The 20,809-nt window shown below is 47.0% G+C and overlaps 1 protein-coding gene and 1 pseudogene across 2 annotated transcripts in view; one reads left to right on the top strand and one right to left on the bottom strand.

Annotated features, from left to right (window-relative positions):
• The window catches only part of Eif3l (eukaryotic translation initiation factor 3 subunit L), a 22,447-nt gene extending 13,040 nt beyond the window's left edge, over window positions 1-9,407 (top strand). For both annotated transcript variants that reach the window (XM_008851284.3, XM_029555076.1), the window contains 5 exons: window positions 491-645; window positions 1,493-1,663; window positions 4,196-4,693; window positions 8,219-8,299; window positions 9,195-9,407. In XM_008851284.3, the coding sequence (XP_008849506.1) occupies window positions 491-645; window positions 1,493-1,663; window positions 4,196-4,693; window positions 8,219-8,299; window positions 9,195-9,233 (944 nt within the window). In that variant the 3' untranslated portion in view covers window positions 9,234-9,407. The remainder of the gene's footprint in view (window positions 1-490; window positions 646-1,492; window positions 1,664-4,195; window positions 4,694-8,218; window positions 8,300-9,194) is intronic.
• Window positions 9,408-18,190: 8,783 nt separating this feature from the next.
• The window catches only part of LOC103748636, a 7,277-nt pseudogene continuing 4,658 nt past the window's right edge, over window positions 18,191-20,809 (bottom strand).

Here is a 20,809-nt window from a genome sequence, read left to right as displayed (position 1 = left end):
TTGGAGTTCAAGGGCAGCCTGGTCTAAATAGTAAGTTCCAGGACAGCTGGGGCTACAGGGAGACCCTGTCTCAAAAAGACTCCCCCCCCCCAAAAAAAAAAACAGGGTTTCCCTGTCGCCCCAGCTGGCTGCCCTGAAACTACCTATATAGATCAGACTAACTTCAATCTCACAGAGCTCGACCTGCCTCTTCCTCCCAAGTGCTGGGATTAAGGGCGTGTACCATCCTGTCTGGCCTCAGTTGCTTTGTGTTCCTTCTTTGACAGAAGTATTCAATGTTAAGGAAGCTTTTGGTTTACTTTCTATTTTCTTGTACTGGGAACTGAACTCCATGCTAGGCAAGGGCTTTACCATTGAGCCAAATGCCCACCTTCAGGAGGCTCTAAAAGCTGGCAGCAGGCGAGAAATTTATTAGGGGACGTTCAGACGTCAGGCCTGCCCTCTTTTTACCTTCCTCTCCTAAAGCATTCATAACATCTGTCCCTCCCAGGTGACCCAGAAAGTGTGGCTGGGGAATATGGACGGCACTCACTGTACAAGATGCTTGGCTACTTCAGCCTGGTGGGCCTTCTGCGCCTACATTCCCTCTTGGGAGATTACTACCAGGCTATCAAGGTGCTGGAGAACATCGAGCTGAACAAGAAGGTAATTTAGTTTTTCTGTTCTGACTTCCTGGAGCCAGAGTGTCTACTTCCAGGGGGACTCTGATCTCTGAGGATAAATATCCCGGAAATAGGACCTTTCCTTTCTTCCCAGGCCAGTTGAAAGTTGAACCTGAGGCTGTGCCAAGCACTGAGGCGTGATATGGACTTGGGATTTGGGTAATGACACTTAAGTGGTATTAGCAGTCTTTGCTGTATTTTCTAAACAGAATGCTAATGGAAGCTTTTTACTGGTGTAAGGAATTAAGGAAAGCTGGGAATGGTAATGCATGCCTGTGATCACAGCTCTGGGGAGACAGAGGCAATAAGATTACTGAAAGTTCAGGGCCAGCTTAGTCTACATAGCAAGTTCCAGGCCACCCAGGGCTCCATAAAGTAAGCCTGTCTGCAAAAACAAGAGCAAAAGAATTCCTAAAAGACTTAGTTCTAAGGTCTAGTTATTGGTATGTGATTAGCAAGTTGTTTTTCCTGACCTTAGGAAGAGGTACTTTATGATTTGCCATTTGATTTGTTGCATGTTTGTGTTCCTTTCTCTATGCACTTCTCCACAGGGCTGAATCTGAAAAAGCAAAGAAAAATAGGAAAGCGAGGTATGGAAGGTTTTAGGTCGCCTGGTCTGATCCTGTTGCATCATAGCAAAGAAAATTGAAGCCTCAGGTCACATCATTAATCAGTGATGTTCCAACTCCAGAGCTTCCTCTGGGAAGTTCATGGCCTCTGCTGGGGCAGCCATCCATGTTTCCTCCAAGTTGCTGCTGAGCCCCATTGACTTTTCATCCTGCTTGGGATGAATCAGGACTCACAGAAGCTTTTTTCAAATTATTTTGCAGAGCATGTATTCCCGTGTGCCTGAATGCCAAGTCACCACATACTATTATGTTGGTTTTGCATATCTGATGATGCGTCGATACCAGGATGCCATCCGGGTCTTTGCCAACATCCTCTTGTACATCCAGAGGACCAAGAGTATGTTCCAGAGGACTACATACAAGTACGAGATGGTAAGGACTCTGCAGCCCTCAGTCTGACCAGTCAGCTGACTCCTCGACACCTGTGCCAACAGTTTAGATAAATACCATCCAAGATTTTGCTACTTTTTTTTTCTCTTTTGAGACAGGGTCTCCTTGTAGCCCCAGCTGTCCTGGAACTCACTATGTAGAGCAGGCTGACCTCACAAAGTGCTGGGATTAAAGGTGTGCGCCACCACACCCAGCCAATTTTGCTTTTTTAATGCTTCATTTCAATACATCTTAAAAATTTTGTATCTATTTATGGGATATGGTGTGCTAATTAGCTATGTATATATAATGTAATGATAAAAATCAGATTATTTCTTACTCCTAAAACATCATTTCTGCTGGGCATGGTGGTGCACGCCTTTAATCCCTGCACTTGGGAGGCAGAGGCAGGTGGATCTCTGTGAGTTCAAGGCCAGCCTGGTCTACGTAGTGAGTTCCAGGACAGCTGGAGCTACCCTGTCTCAAAAAGACCAAAAAAAAAAAAAAAAAAAATTATCATTTCATTGTGATGGCACATGCCTTTAATCCCAGCATTCGGGAAGGCAGAGGCAGGTAGATGTCTTGAGTTTTAGGCCAGCCAGGACTGCATAGTGAGACCCTGTCTCAAAAACAAAAACCAAACAAACAAACAAAAAAAAAGGGCTGGAGAGATGGCTCAGTGGTTAAGAGCAATGACTGCTCTTACAGAGGACCCGGGTTCAGTTCCCAGCAACCACATGGCAGCTAACAGTCATCCTTAACTCTGGTTCCAGGGAACCTAATGGCCCTCTTCTGTCTTCCACAGGCATTGCACAACACAGGTGCATTTACATACATGCAGGCAGTACACTCATACACATAAAATAAAAAACAACAACCCCCTGGGGCTGGAGAGATGGCTCAGAGGTTAAGAACACTGGCTGTTCTTGCAGAAGACCTGGGTTTGAATCCCAGCACCCACATGGCAACTAACAACTGTCCTTAACTCCAGTTCCAGGGAATCAGGCAGCCTCTTCTGTCCTCCATTTGGGCATTGCATGACAGGGGTGCACTTACCTACATGCAAGGCAGTACATGCATATACATAAAATCAAAATTTAAAAAAAAACAAAAGAAACCTTCAAACTATTCTTTTCTAGTTCCATGTAAAATTATTTTAAATAATTCTTTGGGAATTTCATACATACACATATATATAAAATAAATACAGTATATTTTAGTCAATTCACCCCCATCTCTTCCCAGAGCACACTCACCTTTTTGTTTCTTTTTTTTTTTTTTTTTTTTTTTGTCTTTTTGAAGCAGGGTCTCCCTGTAGCTCCAGCTGTCCTGGAACTCACTATGTAGACCAGGCTGGCCTTGAACTCACAGAAATCTGCCTGCCTCTGCCTCCCAGGCGTGTGCCACCACGCCCGGCTTACCCTTTCTCCTCTTTTTAAAATCATTTGTTTTGCTTCTACATATAAGAATGTGCTATTTCTCTTTAGCAGGAATTTTTCTCCTTTTGCTTTGGCACATACTAGACAAGGGTGTGTACTGAGCTACTCCAGCCCTTCAGCAGGACTTTTTAGTGCCCAGCTTGCTCAACTATTTGTTATTATGACATTTGCCTGAGATCATTACCATCTTGATGATAAGGGCTTTGTTGTGTTTCACTTTTTTAAAATTATATGATTTTTTTTTTTTAATTTTATATTTACGAGTGTATTGCCTGTATGTATGTAAGTGTATCCATGTCATGCAATGCCTGCAGAGATCAGAAGAGGGTATTGGATCCCCTGAAACTAGAGTTACGAACAGTTGTTAACTGCCATGTGGGTGCTGGGAATCAGACCTAGGTCCTCTACAAGAGCACCCAGTGTCCCTAACCACTAAGCCATCTTTTGTTTCACTTTTATCCCCCTGCAGTTCCTACATTTGTTCATTCAGCAGTAATGTGCTGAAAGTTCCCTGGGCTGCCAGTGTTTAAAGTGAGTTAGAGGGCCTAGGGAGTAGCTTGATGATAGAGCACTGGCCTAGTATAATCAAGGCCTTAGATTCAATCCCCAGCACTGCTGGGAGTAGGCGTTGATATTGCTTTGAAGGGGTGGGGGTATGTGGATTGGGGAGCATTTTTAAGGTATAGTGGATGGCATGAGTGGAGGGGGTGGGTTGAGACTGATGATTAGACTTAGGAGTCTGGCAGGAGTGGAGTGGGAATTGGGGAATTTGGTTTTTTTTGGTAACTTTCTTATCAAGGTAAAGTATTTAGTTTTCTGTTGGCATCAGATTTCTTGTAACTTGATTGTGGCTAGTAAAAAACAGTTGACTTTCCAGTTACACATGTTGGGAACTGGAAACTGAGCTAGGACCCAGGTAGGATTCTAGGAGACAGCCAAGAAAGACTTGGCACTGGCTGGGGCTCAGGAGAGCTGAGGGAGGATTACAAGCTGCCCTGGGAGAGTTCAGGGATGGCTGTGTACAAGACCACATGAGAAATGGAGGCTCTGCACTAGGGTGCCAGGACCACGATGCAGTAGGAATTTCCTCCCCCAGATCAACAAGCAGAATGAGCAGATGCATGCCCTGTTGGCCATTGCCCTCACCATGTACCCCATGCGAATTGACGAGAGCATCCACCTCCAGCTTCGGGAGAAATACGGGGACAAGATGCTGCGCATGCAGAAAGGTGACCCACAGGTCTATGAGGAACTTTTCAGCTATTCCTGCCCCAAGTTCCTGTCGCCCGTGGTGCCCAACTATGACAACGTGCACCCCAACTACCACAAGGAGCCCTTCCTACAGCAGCTGAAGGTGTTTTCTGATGAAGTGCAGCAGCAGGCCCAGCTCTCCACCATCCGAAGCTTCCTCAAGCTGTACACCACCATGCCTGTGGCCAAGCTGGCTGGCTTCCTGGACCTCACGGAGCAGGAGTTCCGAATCCAGCTGCTTGTCTTCAAACACAAGATGAAGAACCTGGTGTGGACCAGTGGCATCTCTGCCCTAGATGGTGAATTCCAGTCGGCCTCGGAGGTTGACTTCTACATCGACAAGGTATGGCATCTCTGGTCACTCTGCTCATCCTCTCAGAGTGGTAAATGAAGTCACATGTGTAGTAGTAGATGTTGCTGAGTACTAGAGAAAGAGAAGAGATGGTGGAGGTGCAGGTTCAACAGAAGGTGCTTGGGAAGGCTTTGTGGAGAAAGTGACATTTAAGCTAAGGTAAGAAGGGGGTGAGGAAGTTAGTGAAGCACATTCTTTGTGGAAGAATCTGAGATGGAGCTGGAAGACAAAGGGCAGGGGTGGGAGTGAACCCTTTGTGCTTGAGGGAATCTGCAGTGTGGCCAGGGTCCTGAGAGAGGAGGTGTGGCAGAGGGATGTGGAAGAGAGGCATTGTAGAGTGCTGAAGCGCTTTGTGTGGGAGCCCTAATCCTAATGACAGCGACCATGTTAGGGCCGCCGCCACCTTGGGACCATGTATAATGGAATTCTGTAGAGTGCACCATTTTTGTGTCTGGCTATTTTTGCTTGACCTTAGCTGTCTGAGAATTGTCTGCCATTACTGTGTATATTCAGGTCATTCATGTCTGCTGGGAGACAGTTCATCACCTCCTGCAGTGATTGTACTGCAGTTCGTCCCCTGCCCTGCTAATGCGCATTTGGGTGGTTTTGGGGATTCTTGTAAAAGGGACAACCAGGGACCTTCTTGAGAGAGGGTCTTGAGCTTGTGATCGTCTGCCTTCAGTTCCCAAGTGCTGGCATTATACATATACACCATTGTGCCTGATGTATATAAGGGTGTGTGTGTGTGTGTGTGTGTGTATGTATAATTTTTATTGAATTTTTGTGTATCTCATACACAAAATCATCTCTATACCCATTCAAGTTAGAGGTGATTGTTAGCCATTTTTCTGTTTAGTTTGTTTTTTTTTTTTGTTTTTTGTTTTTTGTTTTTTTTTTGTCTTTCTGAGACAGGGTCTTCCTTTAGCCCCAGCTGGCCTCAAACTCACAGATATGCACCTACCTCTGCCTCCCGAGTGCTGGGATTAAAACCATGTGCCGGGGCTGGAAAGATGGCTCAACGGTTAAGAACACTGGTTGTTCTTGCAGAAGACCCGGGTTTGAAATCCAGTACCCACATGGCAGCTAACAACTATCTATAACTCCAGTCCCAGGGGATCCAACAGCCTCTTCTGAACTCTGCAGGCATTGCACGACATGGGTGCACTTACCTACATGCAGGCAATACACGAATACACATAAAATAAAAATAATAAATCAGCCGGGCGTGGTGGCGCACACCTTTGATCCCAGCACTTGGAAGGCAGAGGCAGGCAGATCTCTGTGAGTTCAAGGACCACTGGGGCTACAGGGAGACCCTGTCTCAAAAAGACCAATAAATAAATAATAAGCAAATATTTTTTAAAAAAACAAAAACAAAAAAAATTGTGCTATCATACCCAACCTGTTTTGTTTTGTTTGTGTTTTGAGACAAGGTCTCACTATGTAGCCCTGACTGGCCTGGAACTCACTGTGTAAACCAGGCTAGCCTCAAGCTCAAAGAGATCTGCCTGCCTCTGCCTCTTAATGCTAGGATTAAAAGTGTGCACCACCACACTTGGCTTTATTGTATTTTTAATTTTATGTGGGTATGTGCAGTGTGAGTACAGGTGCCCATGGAAGCAGAGGCATCTGATCCCCTTGGGGCTGGAGTTAGAGGCATTTGTGAGCTGCTTGATGTGGGTGTTGGGAACCAAGCTTGGATCTTCTGCAAGAGCACTGAGTTATTTCTCTAGCCCAAAAATCATCCTTTTAAAAATCAAACAAGGGAACTAGGTGTGATGGCACATGCCTTTAATCCCAGCAGAGGCAGAAGCAGGCAAATCTCTGTGAGTTCAAGGTGCACCTGGTCTACATAGTGAGTGCCAAGCCAGGTGGGACTATAGGGAGACCCTTTCTTTAAAAAGACCAAAAAAAAAAAAAAAAAAAAAAAAAAATCAAACAAGGGGACTGGAGAGATGGCTCAGCAGTTAAGAGCACTGAGCTGCTCTTGCAGAGGACCTAGGTTCGATTCCCAACCACCCACATGGCTAACCACTGCCATGGTTAACTAACTCTAGTTCCAGGGGATCTGATGCCCTTTTATGTTTAAAAATCAAACAAGACACTAGAGAGATGGCTCAGTTGATAAAGTGCCTGTCGCTAGGGCAAGCAAAAGGACTTGAGTTGGGACGAGCACCAGCGGACAAGTGGGGCATGGTAGTGAGTAAGTGGGGCATGGTGGTATGTGTCTGTAACTGTAGTGCTTAGGGGTCAGAGACAAGCAGGTCCCCGAATCTCACTGGCTAGCCAGCCTTGCGAAATCAGTAAGCTCCAGTTTAGTGAGAGACCCTGTCTCAAAAAATGAGGTGCAGAGAGATTAAAGAAAATGCTTCCACACACGTACATACACACGCACATATCTACATAAACACATATACCCCACACAGCATGCACACACATACACACTTGTTCATCTACTCAAAAGAAACAGTCCCTAGCCAGGGTGGTGGTACACGCCTTTAATCCCAGCACTTGGGTGGCAGAGGCAGGTGGATCTCTGAGCTCGAGGCCAGCCTGGTCTACATAGTGAGTTCCAGGCCAGCTGGGGCTACAGGCAGACCCTGTCTCAAAAAGGGTCTTCGAAAAAACAGAAACAGTCCCTCCTCTGTACTTATGTCAGCTGCATGCCTCCCTTTTGAATATAGTCTCGGTGCCTGACATATGCAAATCGGGTTTTAAAATTTTTTTATTTTGTGTGTGTGTGAAATGTGTGATGTTTGGGTGTCCATAAGGAAGTCAGAGAAGTCTTCACCTTCTACCGTGTTGAGACAGGGTCTGTCTTGTGTCTGCTGAGTTAGCTTCTGGATGATTCTTCCGTCTCTGCCTCCCATCCCAGACTACTGGGATTAAAGAAGGGCACCACCTAGACTTCATACTTTGCTGTGGGATTGTACTCAAGAGTAAATGAATACTACAGCCATGGTTTAAAGACTCTGTATCAGTTTTGTTGTTGTGAGGAAAGAGTTATCATGGGGAGGGTGGTCCTTAATATTTAGCCCAGGGGCAGTCCTGTCTCAGTCTCCCAAGTGTTAAGATTACATGTGTGTGCCACCATGCACAGGTCAGTTATATGTTGTTTCTTTCCAACTGGTAATACTCTTCCATATAACTTCCCCCCAAACTTAGCTTTTAAACATTAGTGTACAGTCTGGGCTTGATGGTGTAGGCTCTGTAATCCCATTTACTCCAGAGACTGAGGGAGGAGGATCTAAAGTTCAGGGTCAGCCTGAACAACTTGGTGAGACCCTTCTCAAAGTAAAAAGAGGGCTGGAGGTACAGCTCAGTGGTAGAGGACTTGCCTACTATGCGTGAGTCCCTAAATTTAATCCCCGGTACTGAAGGGAAAGACAGGAAAGCAGTGTAAGGGTATATCTAGCACTTCTGCCATTGAGCTGTGTGGGTGAGTGACCACAGCCAGGGGGCCCTCCCCGCCCTCCTTCTGCACTGCAGCTCTTCTGACTGAGCTTCTCCCCTTAGGACATGATCCATATTGCAGACACCAAGGTTGCCAGACGCTATGGGGATTTCTTTATCCGGCAAATCCACAAATTTGAAGAGGTAAGGCATCTGAGAGTGTGGCTTGTTGGCTCAGGGCAGATATGGAACTTTTATTCTATTTTTATTCCTCATGCCTGTTTTCAAGAAACCTGTGATTGGCCCTTTAACATTCCAAGCTTGGCTGGCTGGTAGCTGGGAGCTTGGGGGAGTGGGTTGGGCCTGTAGGAATTGCTGTGTCAGCCCTCCCTAGGGCATCTCTTTCCAAGATCTCCATCTGCGGGTGGCCCTGTGGGGTGGCCGCTCTCCTCTCCCTCCTTGGTATTTCCTAATATGGGTGCATTTGCTGCCTGCGCTCACATCCCTCTTCCCTCCCCACTTGGGGTGTTCTCCAGCTCAGACAGGTCTGGCTAGTTCCTACAGCTAGAGGACTGGAAGCTGTGTTTTGACAGACCTGGTGCATTATGTATCTTACTCTGGGAAATATCTTGTGGGTCAGGCCAGAGAGCACAAGGGTGTGGAGCTCCTTATGTCCATTGCTGAGCCACTTTGTCCTGGTACTTGGAGTCCTTCAACAGAGGCCAGACTCCTTCAGGATTGTAAGAAGAGTCCAGCCCTGTTTTCACCATTTAGTCATCCCAAGTCTTCTCTGTCAGGGCAGGGAGCTAGAGCTGACTTCTAGTAAGAGAAAGTTGAAGCTCAACTGGACTAGCCACTCTGAACTTCTGCCCTGTCTGTAAAATGGGCAGAGCAGTGTAGGATGTGGGCTTCTCAGGCTATGACAAAGACGTGAACACCGTGGGGTCTAAGGAATTCAAGGCTTTCCATGGTGGGCATCCATCAGAGATAACCCTCCCTGACCTCAGAGGGGCTGCTAAGAGTCTGGCTGAGTGGGCATGTACACTGTTGGTATAGGTCCCAAAGACTTTGCATCTAACTTTTTTATTTTCTCTTCTAGCTTAATCGAACTCTGAAGAAGATGGGACAGAGGCCCTGAGAACACTCTGACTCACCCCAAGTCAAGAAACCTGTTCTGATACTGTAGAGTGAAGTGTTCTTGTCACCAGGAAGCCTGTACCCAGACCAGCCATCAGCTGCGCTGAAATCCATTTAAATCAGGACTGAAATGTTTTAAGGAGGTCTCAGTAAAGGGTCTGTTGTTGGAGCCGGATTTGTGGTCTCATTATTATGGGGAGATTTGTGGCTCTGGCAACAATCCATCGTTTCCTGTGCCCTGCTGTTGTGCAGCAGATGCAGTGTGGGCACTGAGTTCTTTAATCCTGTGTTCAAAACGTACTCTGCTTTACACGGCGCTTCCAGGTCCTGTGTCTTGTTTGTGCTTCACATTAAATGACCTACCATAATTTGTATAGTATATTGGTGGTAGTGCTGGGTCCTGGGAAGAAACTGTTAGATATCTCCTTCTGCTGGGAATTAACCAGGTCCCAAATATACTTAACCCTACAGCTTGGGTCTAGTGTTCCATCTCTGTTGAGGATCCTGGGATAATTGATCAGGGTCGCATAATTACAAAAAAGCCAAGAGTTGGCTTCAAGCTAATTTTCTTTACTTTCCTCTGTCCAGACTAGCCCTGCTGCCAGGCAGCTGGGCCTGTTCTATATATCTACCATGAGGTCTTCTGTGTGTGTTGGGAGGGGGAGGGGTTGAGGGTTTGAGACAGCGCTGTGTGGCCCAGGCTGACTGCAAACACAATCCTATACTCTGTCTCCCTACTACTACAATTATAGATGATTTTTAATTATGTGTGTGTCTCTATATGAGTGCAGGTACTTCGGAGAACAAAAGCATGAGATACCCTAGAGCTGGAGTTACTAGCAATTGAGATCCAACTAATGTGAATTCTGGAAATCAAACTCAGGTCTTCTGCAAAAGCACTATGTACTCTTGTAGCATCTGGCTGGCCCGGACCTCACTATGTAGACCAGACTAGCCTCCCTGAATGCTGGGATTAAAGGCATTCACCTGGTTGCACTATGTGCTCTAACTATAGGTTTCAGCAGGGAGGCCAAAAGAGGGAGTTGAATCCCCTGGAGTTCAAGCAGTTGTGAGCTGCCTAATATGGATATTGAGATCCCAGGTCCTCTGGAAGAGCAGCAAGCACTCTTAACCGCTGAGCCTTTTTTTGGCTTTTTGAGACTTCTAGTCTAGGATGATCTTAAACTTGTAATCATCTTGCTTTGACCTCTTGGTCTTGGTACCTTCTGATGGTTGGCAGCTACTAGAGCTGGGCTAAGTAGCTTCCCACTTCCTGGGTGCTAACAGTGTACAGTCTATCCTGGTGTGAACACCACAATGGCTCTTAGAATAGAAGCCTTTGCTTGTAAGTCATTGCCTGAGCATGGTACCCTGTGTAGAAGATAACCACAGGAGAACTTACCCTTCTGAGCCATGGGGATAACAGGATGGAGTGGCTATTTTGTGCCCGTGTGTTTCCAGGACCCCAGGGAGTGCTTTCTTGTTTGCTTCTCTCCCACTACGGGAACTCATAGAAAAAAGGCTCCTCTAGCCTTTTTTCCCACTGATTGGCCTAATTCCTGCAAGCTGTTAATACATTCTTATTGGAAGAAGGTCCATGTGGATGGAAGTTGGAATCTTGAAGTGAGGTCATTCTGGATTAGTCAGATAGGCCCTAAATCCGGTGACAAGCGTCTTTACAAGGGCCACACCAAGCAGAGAGAGAAGGCCGTGTGGAAGCAGTAGACACTGGAGTTTTGCAACCCTGTGGCAAGGTATGCCTTGAGTCCCCAGAAGCTAACACAAGCTTTCTCCTGTAGAGCTGACAACTTGGAGCTTTTGCCTTTCAGAAGAGTTGAGATTTCTGCTTTAAACCACAAATGTGTGATGATACGGTACAGCAGCCCTGAGGATCTAATGTGTATTGGGTATATTGCTGGATTTGTTGAAAGAAAGCCTTGGTTCTTTACAATCAAACTGGTCAGGTACCTAGGCAGGTACCTAGCAGTACTAGCAAGGGGAGAATCAAGTGTGGAAAAACTAAAACCCTCTATTTGGGGCTTAAATGTGAATGAGTAAATAGGTGATGATTTGTGTTTACTATGCTAGATGATGACTTCGGCTATGAAGAAGGGTCTAGGGTGGTGTTACAAGAGTAGCTTGCCAAAGATATGGTGACTAATGTCTGCAATCCCAGCGCTTGGGAGGCTGAAGTAGGAGGATCACTGGGAGGTGAAGGCCAGCTGGGTGCCAAGAGAGTGAGTTTTGAACATCATGGATCATGCTGATAGGTGTTATATGGACAGAAGCCTGAAGGCCGACATCATAGATATCTTGGGCAAATGTTCTCCCACAGAGGAAACAAAGGGCAAAGAAAGGCTCGGAGGCCAGAGCACAGTGCTGAGGGAATGTTGGAGGGCCAGGTGGTATAGATGTGTTGAGTGGGAGAGAGAATGCAGAGACTGGAGACGAGGGGAGGTTTGTAGGTGATGGTACTGCAGCGACAACCTGGGTGATGTGGGAAGCCATTCCTCCCTAGAGCAGTAATAGACTTCTTCACAGTTCCCAGAGCAAAAGGGGTAGAGCCCAGATTTGAACCCAGGTCAGCCCAGTTTTAAAGACTGCTGCACTGGGACACAGCCCCACTTCCCAAAGGGAGCAAAAGCAAAAGTATTCCTTCCCTTAATATGGAATACATGTAAACACTTGTAAAACTCTTGGTAGTTTTCCAGGCATTTCATCTGTGACCTTGTGGGAGCCTAAAGAATGGAAGTCAGAATCTGCCAAGCTTTCAGCTGCGAGGTCAGGTCAACCAGGTCTCATCCTCCTCTTCCTGTGCACTGCTGGGGCCCTGGCTGTGGAGGGTGCTGTGCTCTGACTCCTAATGAATGCCTCCTATTGCCCCACCAGCAGCCCTGACAGGACCTGGGTCGCTCCCCTGGGCTAATTTGTTTGTGTTTCCTCCCCTGATTGTACAGTTTTTTTACTTTATTACATTTTATTTTGGGAGACAGGGTCTCACTATAGCCCTAGCTGACCTAGAACTCACTAAGCCCAGACGCCTCCAACTCAGCTCCACCTGCCTCTGTCTCTAGAGTGCTGGGATTAAAAGCATACACCACCATATCCAGTTTTTTGGGTTTTTTTAAATATTTTACTTATTTTTATGTGTATGAGTGGTTTGCCTGCCTGTATGTAAATATGCCACATGCTTGCAATGCCCATGGAGGTAGAAGAGATCCCTTGGAACTGGAGTTACGGGAAATTAGCATATCAGAACCAAACCCAGGTCTTCTGGAAGAGCTGCTGTGTGTGTGTCTGGCTCCAAGCCATCTCCCAGCCCCATGGCTGTCCTTGGCATCCAGCAGTCCTTGTGCGGGCCAGGCACAGCTGAACTCCGCCTGGCACTGTGAGGAATTCGGGTGCCTTGAGCAGCTGCAGCCAACACGCTGAGGCTTGGTTCTGTCTTGCCCAGGGCAGGGCAATCTGGCTCAGAATCCTCCCAGCTGTGGCCAGAGTAAGGGTTCTTTTACTAGAATGGAATGGAAGCTCGGTGGAGCTGGTTACCAGAATTTCTGAATCTAAGAAGGGAGTTTAAGGAGTGTGGGCATGGTCAGACCAGGTTTGGGCTGTGACGGCCACTTACTAGATGTATGGCTGTATGATTGTGGCCCAAGATACCACTCAGTGCTTAACACTTCTCACCTATAAAATGGGAATGACACCTGCCTTGGGATTGTTCTGATTAAATTATATAAAGTTCTTAGCACAGCACGTAGTGGATAATTAAGGGAATGAAAGCATTATTATTATTATTATTACCTGGTTGTGAACTTGAGTCCTGGCCTAGGCAGAAAGGTCATGTGTGCAACAATCTGGTAGCTTCACAGTAGAGCTCGGACCTACAGCCCCCAGACACCCCTAAGGGCTTTCTCCATTACCTGTTCCTCCAGGGACTAAAGGGAGGACCAGTGCAGAGGCCAGTTCACAGGCAGAGGCACTTGCTAGAGCAGCCGAGCAGCAGGTGTGGGGAAAACCTGGAGAATCAGGAGAGATGTGAGAGTTACGACAGAGCTTGGCTGTGGGAGCTGTGGGGTGGAAGAAGTCCAGTTTCCTGGCTGGTGCAGTGGAGGGATAGTAGAGTGTTAGGTGGGCATGGGAGGGAACAGAAGGCATGCGCAGGTGGGTAGAGAGCCCATGGGAGATCACAGCAAGGTACCCAGGGCAACAGCTGGGGCTTGAATCCTATCTCTAGACCCCCAGGCTAGAGCTGGCTCCTCAGCACATGAGCAACCTCTGGTAGCCTTGGGCACCTTCTATCACACTGTTTCTCCCCCTCTTTCCCTCCCTCTCTTCCTCTTCCTTATACACTCCTGCACTGGGAATCCAAGATGGGGCTTCCCTTCCTATGTTGTTTAGAGTGGCTCTGGATTACTTCTGCCAAGTGAGGCAGTGGCACCAGCTATTGTAGGAACCAGGCTGTGGTCCAGCTGTTCTCATAGTCTGAGTGACAGGATCTAAATAAACCCTGGGGACACTGGAGAAAAGAGGCCGACCTCAGTAACAATTCTTACTAATGAATGACTGATGAATGCAGGAGTACATGTAAGAATTAAACCAGGGCCAATAAGATGACTGGGCAGTGCTTCTGCTCTTTCAGAGGACCACAGTTGGTTCCCATATATCAGGCAGCTAACAGTCACCTGTGTTCCATCTCCTGGACCCACATAGTGGAAGGGGAGAACTGACTCAGGTAAGTTGTCCTCTGACTCTTGTCTCTACCCAGTCAGTCAAATGGAGCTGCTAGCTCCCAAACCCTGGGTAGTTCTATTAGCATAGAAATCCAGGGTAACTTTTCTATTAGCATAGAACTTGATCATTGTGCAGTGTTCTGCATCCAGGAAGTTAAGTGGTGTCCTAGGTCACCTGAGGATGGGGTGGGAGGCACCCTAACTCCTGCTCTATTTAGAGGAAAAAGCAATCCTTGGATCTTTGACAGAAAAGTGTCACTTTTTCTTTGTGACTGGAAGAGCTACTGGCTCAGTGCTGCACAGAAGCCAGCAACTGGGAAGCAAACAAACTTTTTCCGGTGTGTGACAGCCCTTTCCTTGTCACTTAGTCCTCAGAGAGGTCATCTTCCTGTATAAGGAAGGCTCAAGAATCGTTTCCGCTCTGCCTGCCTTTGACTTGCAGAGGAGCAGGTTATACTAAGAGGGAGAGGGAAACACCCTCGTCAAAGCATAACTAGGGAACCTGACGAGCAGACCAACCCCAAGATGAATTTTTCTGACGTTGCCTCCTCCTGCCAAATTTCTGCCCCAAGCCCCTACCCAGCAACAGAAGCCCAACTCTTAAGGCCCTAAACACCACATTAGTCCCTGGTGACCTAAATAAAAAACCAGCACCATTAATAGATATTGTTGAAAGGGGCTGCCTGTCCAGGCTTGGCCTTTGACATCTTGAGGCAAGGCCTTAGTATAACTGTAGCATCTAAAAACTGTGGACCTGGGGCTCCCACAATGTCTTATTTACAAACTTTCCAAAAGCTAACAGTGAATGATGATCCAGCCATAGCTGGATGCCTGGGTTCATTAGGACTACATCATTTTTAGTATAAATTAATTATACATAATAGTGGGTTTCATTCTGACATTTTCACACCTGTATATATTTTTGTTTACATGGTTTGGGTAAGGGGTTATTTACCAAAGCCTGGCATCTTACCTGTGGCTACACCACTGAAAGCTGCTAATAGCTCCTCAGGGAAGAGTAGGGCCTTGTGAATCTCTCTCTGCCATCGATGATGGATTATTGACAGGTCCAATCTTGTGGACGTCTTTTGTAGGTAATCACAGCTGCCGTGAGCTCATGAATGTAATGGCCAGGTTATACATGGAAGATAGAGATAGAGTTCCACAACATTCCATCCCTTCCTCCAGCTTTTGCATTCTTTCTGCCCTCTCTTCTATGATGTTCCCTGAGCTTTGGAGCAGAGGGTGATGTAGATATCTGGCTTTTTTTTTTTTTTTGGTCTTTTTGAGACAGGGTCTCCCTGTAGCACCAGCTGTCCTAGAACTCACTATGTAAACCAGGCTGGCCTTGAACTCACAGAGATCCACCTGCCTCTGCCTCCCAAGAGCTGGGATTAAAGGTGTGCCCCACCATGCCCTGCTGAGGCAATTAATGTTAACAATAAAACCATATACCCTGTTTAGACTATAGTTGGTGCCCAATAGAGTTTATCTGTTTGTATTATTTAGCATCTCCCAGTTCAATGGGCATACATGTGTGTATAAATATGTGCCATACATCGTGAGTGACCACTCAAATGCTACCTTCTCTTTGCGTCTTTGGGGTTGACCCTGAGTCTCCTGTAGAGAGGTGAGAGGCCCCTGGAGTCCTTTGCCCATCTCTTCATCATGCTCTACATCATCTTTGTGTGGCTGTTGGTTGTGATTGTTTATACATCTATCTTCCACACTGTCTGTCACTTCCTCCAGGGTAGGCATGTGAAGATTCCTGTCTGAACTCAGCCTGAACATCCCGTCTAGGGTCCGGCTCATTCTAAGGATGGGCTTTGTGAGAAGACCTGGAATTTGGCTTCAGTCTGAGTCTGTCAGGAAAGGCTTGAGGAGGAGGAAGGCATTTGAGCCAGGTCTTAGAGTCCACATACAGTTTGGAAGAGCAGCAATTGGCATCTCAGGCCAGCCAAAAGCAGGAAAACAATCTCACAGGTTGAGACTTCAGCAGTAGCCTGGAGAATAGGGAAGGGGTTTGGGGTCCCCTTCTGATTGCTTCTGTGCCCCTGAACAAACATCACTCTTCCTGGGATCAGTCTCAGTATGTGGAGTGGACTTGCTAAATTAAAGACTTGGTCTTTGTGCCCTTTAGTAGGTTCTTTGACCTGGGACAGTCCCAGATGATGAAGTCATAAGCACCCCAGTGACAGGCAGCACAGGGACCTTGCTCCTCCACAGGACTTAGGCAGAGGGTGATTCCCGTTTGCCGAGTCCCAGAAAGATTTTCAGAGTATAGGAGGACAGGATGGTTTGGAAGGCCAGGCTGGGAATTGCTACCTATCTGCAGACTCAGCTGGGATTCCAGGGCCCAGGCCTCCTGCAGGGCAAGCTGGCAGGTGCCAGCCAGCTCAGGGGACCTGTCCTAGCAAGCTCAGGGAGGATCTGGCCCAGGAAGATGATGAAGGAGGAAGCTGCCTGCAGTAGAGCTTCCCAGTGCCTGCCTGGCCCCAGCCCTGTCCTGTGGTTGCACAAATCTCCTATTGTCTACTGCTCTGCCAGGCTGCCCCCCAGGGATCAGCTCAGAGCCCAGGGCCTCATTCTTAGGGACAGCCTGGGTGGAAAAAGCTCAGGGGTCAGACCAGAAGTAGTTATGGAATTTGGAGAATCCTAGACCAGGAACCCTGGAATCTGAGTGTTAGGGACCCTTAGGAAAAAACACAATGCAGATTAAAAGGCCACAGGTGCCCTGGCTCCAGTCTGTCCAGCCCAGAGGGATGACTCTGCACATGGCCCACTCCCTCATCTCATTTTTTTTTTTTTCATTTGAGTTATGCTTGCTCCTCCCTCAGTTACCCAGACTTCCCATCTTCCCGGTGATCTGTCTGTGGCCTGGGTGCTGAGTGGGCAAGATTTGCCCTTGTTTGTTTGGGACCAGCTTTAAAATTACAGCCTAGAGCTGGGCATGGTGGTGCATGCTTTTAATCCCAGCACTCAGGAGATGGAGGCAGGCAGATCGCTTTGAGATCAAGGCCAGCCTGGTCTGCATTAAAAGTTCCAGGCCATCTGGAAGTATAAGGAGACCCTGTCTCAAAAAAGAAAGAAGAAAAATTACAGCCTAGGTATGAGGAATGTGCCTCAGTAGTAGAACAAGGAAAAGTGAGGCCCTGGGCTGGTCTCATCGTCATCGGCATCATCATCATCACCATAAATCGTGTAAAGTTGAAGTGATTTCCTTCTAATGATGTTAAACTGAAAGCGATGTAAAAATTAAAAACAATTTTGTATGTGTATGTGTTATTTATACATGTATGTGTTCATGTGGGTGCACATGGGGGGTGGGGAAAGTGTATGTGCATATGGAACCCAGAGGTTGACATTGACTGACTATCCTCAACCCCTCTCCACCTTATTTTTTGAGCCTGGGTCTCACTGAACCTGGAGTTCCCAGATTGGCTAGGCTGGCTGACCTAAGGATCTAAGGATCTGCCTATCTCTAACCACCCCAGTACTGGGGTTACATGAGCCTGGATTTTTTTTTTTTTTTTTCACATGGGTGCTGGGGATCTGAACTCAGACCTTCATGTTTATATGACAAGCACTTTACTGACTGAGCCATCTTCCCAGTTCCTTGATTTTTAATTTTTTTTGAAACGGGATCTCACTATGCTGCCACGCTGGCCTTGAACTTACTTGTAATCCTCTAGCTTCAGCCTCCCACATAGCTGGGCCTAAAGGAGCATATCGCTGTACCTGAGTTCTCATGACATCTTTTTTAGTCCACTGAGTGGTTAGGTATTGTCCAGCTATACTGAAACTGGATTGCTCAGTTCCCTACTAAACACACTCAGGGGCCTGGTGAAATGGTTCAGCAGGTAAAGGTATTGCGTAATGATCTGAGTTCAAACTGAGGACTCACGTGGTGGAAGGAAATAAATGACCCCCACAAGTTGTTCTCTGATTTCCTCATGCACACACAAAATAAATGTAAAAGGTGGGGGCTGGAGAGACGGCTCAGCAATTAAGAGCACTTGCTGCTCTATCAGAGGACCAGAGTTTGGATCCTTCCTAACACCCACATCAGACTGCTCACAAATGTCTGTAACTCCAGCTCCACACACCACATATGCATACACAGATACACATCATATAAAATGTTTTAATTTTAATTTTTAAAGAGAAGTAAGCCTTTAATGTTTCTGAAATAAAGAAGGCAGAGTTGACTAATCTCTCTTTCCAGAGATTAGTCAGAGAGACCAAATCCCATATCCTCATCTGACTCCTTGGCTTCAACCTTGGCTGGGGCAGCAGTGGCGGCAGCCACAGGGGCAGCAGCATGGCTGTGAGTGAATGCAGATGGATCAGCCAAGGCCTTGACCTTTTCAGCAAGTAGGAAGGTACAACCAGTCACCACAGACAAAGCCAGGGCACGCTTGTACCCATTGATGATAGAATATGGCACTGAGGCCACAGTCGGGTAAACAATCTGCAGACAAATGCTGGCAGCATTGCGGACACCCTCCTGGCAGCGAGAATGCCGTTTCCTCTGTGATGTCAGGCTCTTCTTGGTTGTAGATGCTGCCAGTGTCAAACACCTTTAGGACGATCAGCCCAAAGAAGGGGAGATGCTCAGCAGTGTGGTTTCACTGCTTCCCACTGTTTCCTGTCTTTTTTTTTTCTAATTTTTAAAATTATTTTTATTTTCTGTGTATGTGTGTATTGCCTGCATGTAGGTAAGTGCACCCGTGTCGTGCAATGCCCGCAGAGGTCAGAAGAGGCTGTCGGATCCCCTGGGACTGGAGTTACGGACAGTTGTTAGCTGCCATGTGGGTGCTGGACTTCAAACCAGGGTCTTCTCCAAGAACAACCAGTGTTCTTAACCGCTGAGCCATCTCTCCAGGCCCTTGTTTCTGGTCTTTTACCAGCTGCATATTACTCAGAATTTCAATGTTGCCCCTGGAGATCTTTATAGCAATGCCTTAAGCCTGGAAGAAAGAGGTCTTCTTGGGCCCCATACCAGTGTTCTGTGCTGGTACAATGATTCGCATGAGGCAATGGTACCAACATGGGCAGTAGCTACCCCCTTATTGGCCAGGAGCATGTCCCCGATCTCAATGAGGGCCTCCTAGGTGAACACAAAGCCCACGTTCCCCTAGATACGAGGCAGTTTTTCAAGCACTGGGTTGTTTTCCAGATGCCCCCGATGGCCTTGTGCACCATGGTGTTCTTGCCCATCAGAACCATAGCCATCCCTCGGAAGGACCTGCCCGGGTGCTTCATCTGCTTGGAGCCCACACTGAAACATTTTTGGATAATCATCCAAAACACAGATGATCTTAAGTAGTTGGAATTCCAGGTTACCCTATATTCCCTGGGTATTACAGCAATGCATCAGGGATTGCCACACAGGATTTAAAGATAATGTTGCTCTAATGAGAACGTCTGGCGAGAGCAAATTTTTAATATTTTATTTATTTTTATTTTGTGTCTGAATATTTTACCTGCGTGTATGTAAATGTACTGAGGCCAGAAGAGGGCACTGAATTCCCTGGAACTGAAGTTAAACAGAGGGTTGTGAACTGCCACATGGGCTCTGGGAACAGATCCAAGTCCTCTGCAAGAGCAGCAAGTGCTCTTAATTGCTGAGCCATCTCTGATTTTTTTCAAGAGCCAGGCATAGTGGTGCACACCTTTAATCCTAGCATTCAGGAGGCAGAGGCAGGTAGATCTCTGTGAGATTGAGGCCAACCTGGGATGGTCTACATAGTGAGTTCCAGGTCAGTTGAGGCTACACAGTAAGACCTTGTTTCAAAAAACAAAACAAAACAAAAAATTCCCTCTATTTCTTTGCTTTAATGAACAATAAACATCATTGTAGGTAAGTCCCAGGGGTTCTGGGGAGCACTTGTAGAAGTCAGAATCCTGCTGTGTCACAGGTTTGGGAAAGTCCTCACCTTTTACAGATGCTGATGCTGAACCTTAGGCAAATGACAATTTTACCCAGAGTCTTCCAGCAAGTTAGGACAAAGAGCTGGCCAGGTATCAGCTCCCACCGCCAAGAACACAACCACCTTTGGCTCTAAGATAGGTGCCAAGGGGCCTCTGGGCAGCTGCATTACCAGGTGCCAAGATCAGTGGCCAGAGGTTCCTGGGTAGAAATGATATTCTTTGTTCCCAAACCCTCTCCATTCTCTTTCATGTGGTTCCTCTTTTGGGGGAGGTGGTGATTGAATACAAAGCCTTGTGCTTGCTAGGCAAGCACTCTACCCCTGACCTATGTATCTCTAGACTGTTCCGCTCTGTTTTACTTCTCCTAAACTTACTTTGAGACTTGTATGTGCAAATAAATGTGAGCTCTAGGTCCTGGTTGTTTGTTTGTTCACTAAATGCTGCCCCTTCAGTGAGTTCGTGTTGCAGTTTGTGTTCCTCATTGTCAACTTGATTGGACTTAGAACAACCAACTTAGACACACTTCTGGGCCTGCCTATGAGTTAGTTTCCAGGGAGGAAGGAAGACACACCCTGAATGGAGGTGATACCATCCCAGGGGCTTGAGTCCCGGATTGAATAAAAAGAGAAAAGGAGCTGGGCATGGTGGCACACACACCTTTAGTCCCAGCACTCAGAAGGCAGAGGCAGGCAGAGCTCTGTGAGTTCAAGGCCAAGGCCAGCCTGGTCTACAATAGTGAGTTCCATGCCAGCTGGGGCTACAGGGAGACCCTGTCTCAAAGAGAAAGAGAGAGAGAGAGAGAGAGAGAGAGAGAGAGAGAGAGAGAGAGAAGGGGGCTTGGGAGATGAGTTACTGTGCAAGCATGAGGGCCTGAGTTCAAATCACCAGCACCCACGTAAAAAGCCAAGCACGG

This window comes from Nannospalax galili, unplaced genomic scaffold (assembly GCF_000622305.1).
Source record: "Nannospalax galili isolate Female #2095 unplaced genomic scaffold, S.galili_v1.0 scaffold445, whole genome shotgun sequence".
In the NCBI taxonomy this organism is placed as follows: Eukaryota; Metazoa; Chordata; class Mammalia; order Rodentia; family Spalacidae; genus Nannospalax; species Nannospalax galili.
This window is presented reverse-complemented; position numbering and strand designations above follow the sequence as displayed.